We start from the raw sequence: 10,808 nt of genomic DNA on the forward strand, positions 1-10,808 counted from the left end.
TTTCAATTCTATTTCAGTTTAGATTTTTATTTACTAGTTTAGTTTTTTCTAACTAGTTTAAATTACTGTAGCCTTTATTTTTTGAAGATGTTTAGTTTCAAAGCTTAGTTTCAATTAGTTTCAGTTATATTTCAGTTTTGTATGTCATACGACTGGCGTACCAGGGATAAGACTGAAAAAGAAATGAAAATAGAAATAAGGACAGATACAAATGATTGCCGCAATGCAATCTACTTGTGTTAAGCGGTGCAACAAAATAAATCAATAACAGCAACCGTAAACTACACCTCACATCATTATAATTATTTAGAAACAGAAGAAATATAAACATGTTCTCTATAAAAAAAATTCTGCTAGTTTCGTTAATCTAAAGCAAAGTTCTCAAAAAAATATTTTTTTTCAAAACGTCTCTTTTTTTTTAACTAGTTTTACGAATTTATTGTTTTTAAACTGCCTTTTACAGATCCTCTATCAGGGTTTAGAGTTCAAACAGACACCTAAACCTAAGTTTATTGCATTAAATATGACTTCATTAAAACCCTGTCTGGGCCCACTGCCGGTGGTCTGCCAGTACTGTGCTATGGCTCCACCTTCGGTGCATTGAACCTAACTTTCCAAGTAGTTGGATATCTGTAACTGGATCTTATAATCCAAATACTAAAATCCACCTACAGAACTGAAGGCTCATATTGGATGATAGTTGAATTGTATACAAACAGCAAGAGAATACACTTCTCTTGTTGATATACTTAAGTAGTAAGCCACACGTCCTGCATACAGGAAGCCTGGGTTCGTATCCCAGCTGGGGCCAATGAGCTGCCAGTGTTGGTCCTTAGGCAAGACCCTTCCCACTAATGCCATTGACGAGTACCGACAAAGAAGGCACTGATACCATTTTGAGAGCCAAAAGTTTATTCAAATATTGTCACCCATTCCAGGTAGGCAATAAACAACTCTACTGTATTTACTTTGTATTAGTCTTTTTCCTGCTTCACAAAGGTAGGCAGCAGCTTGACAAAGCCATGATGGCAATTATTTTACATCCAAGTAGTATGCGATTCTTCATATATACACACACACATCAATTTCAAGCAGATGGTATCGGTATGGTATCGGCCAATCCTGCACAGCCAGGTATCGGGTATCGATATCTGGGCCAAAAAATAGCATCGGTGCAACACTAGTCAAAAGGTAAACAACCAGAAGTTTCTACAAGAATTATCAGTAATAAAAAGATGTTAAAACTCAAATCAGTCGACAATGAAACCCTTAACATTGGCGATTAGATAGATACATACCTCGTTTTAGGCCAAAAATGTTGTAAGGTTCAAGTAAACCTGTATTACTTATTGAAAATTCTTTAAAAGTTCCTCCACAAAGTGGTAGCTGAGGGGAATGAGCTGCCAGTGTTGGTCCATAGGCAAGACCCTTCCCTCTAATGCCTGCTTTTGGGGTTGGCGGCCTAGTGGTTGAGGCGTTGTCCTTGCAATCCTGAGGTTCTGAGTTCAAGCCCCACTCCCACCAACTGCCACTCTGGCTCCCTGAGCAAGACCCTTAACCCCCACATTGCTCCATGGGCGCGGCACAAGGGAATGGGCTAAATGCAGAGAGTTAATTTCATTGCTCTGTACTTGTGACAGTGTATTGACAATAAAAGCTAGAAGAAAAAAAAAGAGAAGTCCTTAATACCTACTAGAACAGCTGAATTTTATTTTGCGAGGTATGAAGTAAAAAGGACCGGATGCTAGGATCAAATCAAAAGGTGCTTTAACAAAGCATTTATTTTTCTGAAGAGTTCTAATAAGCAGTTTTGTTTTTGTTCAAGTAAAAATATCTAATTTAAGGTCAGAAATCATCCATTGGATCCTGTTCTTTTACAGTAAACATTGCTTAGTTTAGGATACAGGAAGGTGAGCTGGGGAAAAGCCTTTACATCCTTTTGTTTTGACTAGGGGAAAAAAACACCTCGAGCATCCATTAAAATCACAAGAAACTTTAAATCGCTCCCCTGGCTCTTTGAACCTTATTACTGATGCAGTCCTCTTCATGCCTTGATGTTTTACACCCAGCAGCTAAATGCTAAGTGGTCTAAGGTAGCTCCTTCCCCGGCGGCTTTTCTGTCCCCTGCAGCTCGCCCTCCCTGCAAAAAAAATAAAAATAGCAGCTTGGATGGCTGTTGTGTTATCTCCCGGGCTGGAGAAAATGAGCAGGTCCTCTGTGGATCTTGTTTATATCCTCTCAGGAGAAGTGATGCTGAGGGGTAGCTTGTTAAAGAGCCATTTGAGACGCATTAGGACACTCTTGCAAGCGTTTTTCTGGGGTTTAAATGTTGTTTTTTCCCACCTCTCTCTCACCATGTTGGACTCATACTGCAGGCTTTTGCACTTAAGCCGCCGAGTCTAATAGACACCAAGATGCCTATAACTGCACACCCTTGAGAAAACAACAGTCCACATTACGATGGGACGAACCATCCTGACAATAACACCCACAAAAACACCTTGTGGGCTGCCACGTCTCAAAGCGCGCACTCAACCAATCAATACCAGAGATAAAACTGCTGCTAATTGATGTGGAGCGTCTTTCCTTCTAATCTGTTGGATAGAGAGCATTTATAAAAACACAACATAGTTATGGTATCTGGGAGAGTTGGAGAGGCCGTGGATGGTAGTTGGCCAACACTCAAGACGTACATTTGCTCCTTGAGCTCAATAAAAAGCTCAATATAGATCTCTGTCATGCTCTGGAGTCGTATCTGTCTTATTGCTTTGTGGGACAAAAGCACAAAAGACTGATTGCTTTTCTAACTTTGCTTCGTTAGTTTAGTTGACCTCTGTTGTTTCTCTCTCTCTGCAGAAGGACCTTTCGATGGAGAAGCTGGCCATCAGTCCGAGTCTCGACATCTCCTTAGAGTCCTTAAACAAGCGGAACCACAGCACGGCCGGCAGCCTGTGTGCAGACACGGGCTTGAGTGGCCTAAAGGGTGACGCCAGTGCTGATGCGGGGAAGAGTGGTTGCAACGTGAGCGAGCCCTCACCTTCCTCTGGTTTGGCAAAAAGGCCTGGAGTGGATCCTGTGGGCTCCCTCAGTGACTCTCTTTATGACAGCTTCTCCTCCTGCACCAGCCAGGGATCCAATGGTGTATGAGAAGATGCTATACATGAGAATTTGAAGCTGGGTCTTAGTTTCTGGGCCTTTACCTTATTTACTTATCTTTTCAAATTCTATCAGTGAATTAATAAGTTGGATGCTGAAGGGTACAGTTGGTGCTTTAGGTAGATTTGTAGCTTGATTTTCCATTCCAAGTGGGTATGAGAAACTGAAAGCTAGTGTCTCTGCTCTTTGCTCAGTCACCAAGGTGTTTTCTAGAACCCAGTCATACACATGATCTCAACCCTCCTTAAAAATCTCTTGAACTTTAATGACACCCATGTGTTTTCAGCCTGACCGCTTACCTCTTGCTAGATCTAACATGGCTGTATTGGTGCTTTAACCTAACCTGTTCTTGGGCAAAACCAAAAGCAATCCAAAAAGTTTGTCCGCCTGGGGCATTAGTCTTGGAATCAGTCTAGGATTCCACTGGAATATAATTTTATTTAGACAAGACTGCAGGCAACTTTTTGTGTTTCATAAACAGCAAAGAAATGTAGTCTAAAACATTGGGCCTTGTGTACCTCTAACCAATAACCTCTATTGGTTTTTAAGGGTTTTTTTTCTTACAGTATAATGATACATTCATTGGTGGATTTAAAGGAGTGTTTATGAAAATCAACTGATAATCATTTGTTTAAGGTATTAATGCCCTTGTTGTTTTCTTTTTTTACAAGACATCAAACTTTCCAAAACTAAAGACACTGACCCAGCTTTTATGTGGTCTGGCAACCCTTCAAAGAATTAAAAACAGACGCTTTGTAGGTCAAAAGTAGTGTTGTTCCGATACCACTAACAGACAAGGCCCCGATCCAGCACTAAAATAGTGGTATCGTATCATCCAGTACCGACATTCTTAGCACCAATACCATTTTGAGAGCCAAAAGTTTATTCAACTATTGTCACCAATTCCAGGTACGCAATAAAAAGTTCTACTGGATTCACCTTTATTAGTCTTTTTCCTGCTTTAGAAAGGTAGGCAGCAGCTTGACAAAGCCATGACGGCAATTATTTTACATCCAAGTAGTATGCAGTTCTTCATATACACACACACACACATAAATTTCAAACAGATCGTATTGGTATGATGTCAGTATCAGCCAATACTGCACAGCCAGGTATTGGGTATTGATATCGGGGCCAAAAAAAAGCTTCAGTGCAACACTAGTCAAAAGGTAAACAACCGGAGGTTTCAACAAGAATTATCAGTAAAAAAAAAAGATGTTAAAACTCAAATCAGTCGACAATGAAACCCTTTAACATTGCCGATTAGATAGATACATACCTCGTTTTAGGCCAGAAACGTTTTAAGGTTCAAGTAAACCTCTATTACTTATGGAAAATACTTTAAAAGTTCCTCCACAAAGTGGTATTTTAGTCTTTCCATGAGACAGAAGCACTTATAAGAGCCAACAAAGGAGGATAGACTTGCCCATATTAGAGCTTTGAATAGTTAATGTCTAGATGTGGAGGACTGGGCAACAAACTCTTACGTTGAAACAACTACGGTGGGACAGATCCTAGAAAGCCTCCTCCATTTCTGACTTCAACTTAATTTTAAACCCAGATAAAATGATATTATATCTTCATTAAAACAAAAAACTGCCTCTGTTGGGTTGCATCAGTTGGTCATAAAATCAAGGCTGATGTTAGTCACAAGCTTATGGCTTGTCTCCTCTACTGGTTTGTGTCTCTTTGTAACAGGTTAGGGTAAGGAAAATGTACCAGAAGAAAAACATGTGTATCACATTTTCATACGGCCTAATTTTTCACAAGGTCCATCAATCCATCGACTGTTTGATCTGATCACTTCTACCTTCATAGTCGGTAACTCAGGGAAAATTCTGGACTCGCAAAGATTGTTTTCGACCCATACGAGAAACATTTGATCATCTTTTTGAGTTCAGATTAATAAATTCCAGAATCAGTTTCATTCCCATGTAGCATCACTGCAAACCTGACCTTTCTACTGTCCTCAGTTTTTTTTTCCAAATGTTTGTATATTATGTTGTATATAAAATCATTATAAGTTAATATCAGAACGGGCATCGCTGATTCTGTGGGGAAACGTTTTGTAATGAAAGCTGTACAGTTTTTTTTTGCCAATCATTCAATTTACTTTCACAAATCTACTGTTTAAAAAATAGCATGGATCTTTTCTTATCGGAGGTTTTCTGGTTTAAAGAGTAAATTATATTATTTTGAATCAACAAATGCAAAAAAAGCAACTTTATTTTAGAGTCATATTTGAACTTAAGATGTAATTATGACATTTTTTTTGTGTCTCGGAATTTGACAAGCTGGTGCTAATAAACAGAGCCAACTTTTGATTTCTTTCTTTCTTTCTTTTCTATGAGACTGTAATTATTGTATGAAAAGAGTCTGAAAACGAAGACTTGTGTATTTTTCTAGATGTCCAGTATTTATACCCACATTTTGTACTGTCGGGCTGTAGTGTGACTGTCATACTTCACCTCTTTCCTTAAATGTTTCTTTGTAAAGAGAATTGGTTACCAGCAGTGTTACTTTGGTAATTATTGTTATTATTAATATTATTATTATTGCTGTGTGCAATTTTTGTCTGTTACTCTAGACTTTAAGGCTATATTTTATGTAACTATTTCCTAAATAAATATGAGAAATTATTTCCTATTTCTAGCTGGGCTGTTGGCTGTTTATTGATGTGGAAACTGGAGATTTTTTTTACTTTTATATTTGTTTTTTCTCCCCCCTAAGTGAGGAGGCACCATGTTTGTAATCACCGCTTACCACTCGCAATCTGTCGGCGACGGTTCAAGCACCTCGCCACATTCAGTCCCTTGATGGGTAATTATACGCGTAGGGCTGGACGCGGTTGGTTTACGCACGCTCGGATGAGTCTGCCTCAGCACACTATGGGGGTTATTGATCACAGAGCATGAGTGTGGGGGTAGCGGGGGCTCATTATGCTCAAAATGGAGGTTAATTTGTGCTGAGTCGATGATGTTTCTATTATTTTAGAGGATGGGGGAACAAAAAGTGAAAATAACGAGGCGGAAATGCGGTTTAGACTGGAGCCTTTTTCAGGCCTGTCATTATGAAAGAGGTTAATTAAGCAGATTAAAAATGTTATTAACCTTTACGGGCTAGCTTGGTGTTTTAGATAATTATGTTTGTTCACAAGAACTCTTCTTGGGGAGACTAAAACTTTAAAGCATTTGCATATGATAGCTATTTACATGCAGAATATAAGATGGTACCTCATACCAGGTTGTGTTTCCTAACAGTGATTCTCTCATTTTAAAAGGTTAACTGTAAATCAAACATGTTAGGCTTACACTATAAGCAGAGGGAATAAACTTTATAAATTGTTTAACTCTTTTATCAGAAATTTACTTTTAATGCGTTATTTTGTATTCATCCAATTACTAACTTGCTTGTACAGTAAATGAAGCTACAATCTATTTAACTGTGGAAGAAGGAGTTTCTGAGATCTACCCCTCAATCGAATCCACCCTCAAAATCAAATATGGCCACCATTTCTACAGGACACACTAAAAGATGTGTTATGCATTTAAAAGCTGTTGGAACTTTTGTTGTTTCATTTAATAACTTTTAGAACATCATTTGTTGTTCTGTGCACCCAAATGGAAAAGTGTGATCTTAGCTTAAATCTACACACTTATGGAATAAATTCACAACTATAAGAACTCTTGAGCAAAAAGTTATTCCCATTCCAAGATAAAAACGCTTCACTAAACCTCAACTAAAGTAATTAGTCCCTACGTACATATAGGAAAGTGAATTAAAATTGTTGAAATCATATTTAAATTACCGTATTTTCTGGACTATAAGCTGCTACTCTTTTCTCCAGGCTTACAAGAAGGTGCGGCTTTTCTGCAGAATTTTACTGCCAAAGGGGGAAAGTCAAAGTTAGAAATGAAGGAAGGGGCTAATTTTCATTCAGCACAATTAAAAAAGGAAGAAAAAAAAAAAAAGTCCAGTACGACTTATGTAGGTTTCTACTTTTCTCAAAAAGTTTTGTGGGCGGGGCTTATAGTGAGGTGCGCTCTATATAGTCCAGTAAATACGGTAAATAATACATGATTACATTTGAGAATGGATTCTATGTTTGAGAACCAAAGTTTATCTTGAAAAGTAAATTCTAATCATGTTTTAAATATTTTTTTTAAGTTTAAATAAATAAATGCTACATCTACTTATTTTATTGGACATAATACATGTACATTTCTTTATTATATATTTTGGAACTCCATGTACCTCAGGGATCACAGCACAGTGGTTGTAAAAAAAACAATTTGCAATCATCCATTTGGTGACCCCGACTTTCAGAACCCCTGGTCTAGCGTATTAATCAGTGCAGGTGATTAGGTAATGTTTCGGCGTGAATGAACCATACCATGATTCATGCAGTATGCAAATTGTACTAAGAAAGTCTCTGTGTCACTTCACTTAAGCAGCAGATATAGAATGGATGTGATCTGGAATCAATTATAAACTGATTTATATCAACTTTTTTTTTTCTCAACATAATTTGGAAGTTTATCTTTTTTAAAGTAATAACTTGTTTGATGGAAGCATTGTCACAGACTCATGTGTTTTTGTTTTTTTTTTCCCCTTCTGAGCCGACTGACTTCTGGTTGCTGGAACTTAAATTAAGTTAAAGTAAGGAGCTGCATAGGTTTGTGTGATTTTATCACCTGTTTTAACTTCAAAGGAACATACAACAGAACTGTTCCGTTCTCAAAAAGACATTTATTTATCAGTACAATGCATACTCCAGCGGTTAGTTAACTCCATTTTCTGCATTTGGCTTTTGCAAAAATGCCTGTTTCATCCTAAATGCTCAATGTTTATATATATATGTATATAAGGATTAATATTTCTGCTAAAATGGAAGTAACAGCTTCGTAAGTCAAACTGGTCACATTATTGTAGTTGCAACTGGTTGACAAGTATTTATTTTTGATTTCTTGTGCCAGTTCATAGTAAAAGTAACGCTCTTTCATGTAAAGGCAAATAAAGTGGGAATGGGAAGAAAAGCAAACTACGTAGTATCAGAAAGGTAATTCCAGAGCTTCAACAACCAATAAGATGAAAAGATGTGTTTAAGTGGAAAATGTTAGAAAATGCGAGAAAAGATAACAGGACGGTTGAAAATATTGCAGCCATGTTCCTTTGTTATCCCTAAAACATTTAACCTCTCAGGGTCATTCAATTCACTTCAGTCAAATCCAGTCAGACGGGTAAAGTTCAGGACTTCATCCAGTCATTAGCGTAACATAATTCACCTCTCCTGGATGAATAGTCAATATTCACTTGCATTGTGTCTATGACCCTGCAGCAATTCCTCACACTGAGCTTGTATGCAGAAACAGTGGAAAGGAAAAACTCGCTTTTAATAGGAAGAAATGGACGCAACGTGAGCATATTTGAGGAATCAAGGAGACAGAAGCATCTGCACAAAAGTTACATAGAAGCATTGATCCATCAATACTTTCTACGTTAGATATGATAGTGATGAACTTGCTCCATAGATAATAGATAAGAAGGTACTGAGCAGAAGAGCTCTTGGACGGATTCAATGTCAAAAAGGATCAGAAAGAGAACATGCAGTTAGTCACGATAAAAACTGAGAGCTTAGATATGTCTAGGAGAGAAACAGGAATATTTCGTGGTCAGATGAGGCAACTAGGAAAAGCGGAGAGAAAATAAATTTATAACTATTAACAAATACTACAGAACGGGAAAGTAGATATATAATTAAACAGAATGCCGAAAAGTTGGGCCGCCTTGCAGTAAGAAGGTTCTGGGTTCAACTCCCTCTTTCTGCATGGAGTTAGCATGTTCTCCCTGAGCATGCATGGGTTCTCTCCAGCTTCCTCCCACAGTCCAGAGTAGATTTATTGGCTTCTTTAAATGCTCCTTGGCTGTGAGTGTGTGCATGAATGGTTGTTTGTCTCTGTGTTTCCCTGCGATGGACTGGCAACCTGTTTACCCCGCATCTCGCCCATAGACAGCTTGAGATAAGCAGCAGCACTCCGCTTGGGATAAGCTTGACAGAAAATGGATGGATGGATAAAAAGTAGTCCCTATGTCCTCCATCAGTCTAAGCCTATAGCAGCATAACTATAGAGATAGCTTAGGATAACATGATCCACTCATAAGCCCTATCAAAAATAAGGATGAAATATATAAGTTTTAAGCATATCCACCCTCCAGACTACTCAGGTCTTCTGGCTCCAGTCTGCTCTGCATACCTAGAACCAGAACTAAACATGGAGAAGCAGCATTTAGTTCCTATGCTCCACTTATCTGGAACAAACTTCCAGAAAACTGTAAAAGTGCTGAAAGTGCGAAAGACTAAAAACACATTTGTTTAGGATTGCCTTCAACTTTTCTAGATAAACAGTTCAACTGAAACATCATTAGTTCAACTTTTTTATTTTCTTTAGTCCAACTGTTTTTAATGTTCTTTTTTGCTTCTGGATTTGTATTTTTTTTTCCTACTTGCTTTGATTCTGTTTTATTTTCCTATATTTTAATCATGTAAAGCACTTTGCATCGTCTTTGTACTGAATTGTGCTACTAATAAATTTGCCTTGCCTTGCCTTGCCTTAAAGGAATAGTACACCCAAAACATGATTAGCCTTCATTTTCTACTCACCCCCATGCTGAACAACCCTCTGGAGTACTTTTTTGATATCTCAAATGCATCTGGAGATCTGGGAGGCTTCTTGCTGTCTGCTGACATTCAAATAATGGAGGTCTATGGTGCCCGAGACAGAAAGGTCCATAAAAGTCCACAAAAAACGTGTCAATATTCCTCCATACTGCTCGTCCAATGTATTCCAAGTGTCCTGGGTGGGTAGCATCCATAATTTACTCGAAACGAAGTCATTTAGAATGTTTTTAGAGCATAAACAGTAGTGTATAGGATTTCCTAAAAGCGCGCACCTGCGCGTTCATGAGTCTACGGAAACCGAGGCAGACCAAACCAGATGAAAGTGCACATTCAGCGTCTGCTCTGCCGATAATGCAAGCGTAGAACAAGAAATATGCTGTTTACCTGTGCAAAGAAAGAAACGACGAAAGAAAAATGTCTGAGGACTTCAGTGTTGAGGAAGAGCATGAGTTCTTTGCCGAGCTGACTGCGCTGGTTTGGTCTGCCGCGGTTTCCGTAGACTCGTGAACGCGCTTTTAGGAAATCCTATACACTACTGTTTATGCTCTAAAAACATTCTAAATGACTTCGTTTCGAGTAAATTATGGACGCAACCCACTTAGGACACCTGGAATACATTGGACGAGCAGTATGGAGGAATATTGACACGTTTTTTGTGGACTTTTATGGACCTTTCTGCCTCGGGCGCCATAGACCTCCATTATTTGAATGTCAGCAGACAGCAAGAAGCCTCCCAGATCTCCAGATGCATTTGAGATATCAAAAAAGTACTCCAGAGTGTTGTTCAGCATGGGGGTGAGTAGAAAATGAAGGCTAATCATGTTTTGGGTGTACTATTCCTTTAAGCCTAATCACCTTGTCTAAAACTATACCCTGAGTCACAAATGGCTGTACCCCCAATGTAAACCTGGTCTAGAACCACCACTGATACTTCCAAAACAGTATTACTAAAGTTTAAGTAATGCTTGAGTAA

The 10,808-nt window shown here is 38.4% G+C and overlaps 1 protein-coding gene across 7 annotated transcripts in view; it reads left to right on the forward strand.

The window, feature by feature from the left end:
- Positions 1-5,808, forward strand: part of LOC119781587 (nck-associated protein 5-like) — a 232,522-nt gene extending 226,714 nt beyond the window's left edge. For all 7 annotated transcript variants that reach the window (XM_038282119.1, XM_038282120.1, XM_038282121.1 and 4 more), the window contains one exon: positions 2,857-5,808. In XM_038282119.1, the coding sequence (XP_038138047.1) occupies positions 2,857-3,147 (291 nt within the window). In that variant the 3' untranslated portion in view covers positions 3,148-5,808. The remainder of the gene's footprint in view (positions 1-2,856) is intronic.
- The last annotated feature ends 5,000 nt before the right edge of the window (positions 5,809-10,808 follow it).

The sequence above is a fragment of the Cyprinodon tularosa genome, unplaced genomic scaffold (assembly GCF_016077235.1).
Source record: "Cyprinodon tularosa strain WSP-4 unplaced genomic scaffold, ASM1607723v1 ctg18, whole genome shotgun sequence".
In the NCBI taxonomy this organism is placed as follows: domain Eukaryota; kingdom Metazoa; phylum Chordata; class Actinopteri; order Cyprinodontiformes; family Cyprinodontidae; genus Cyprinodon; species Cyprinodon tularosa.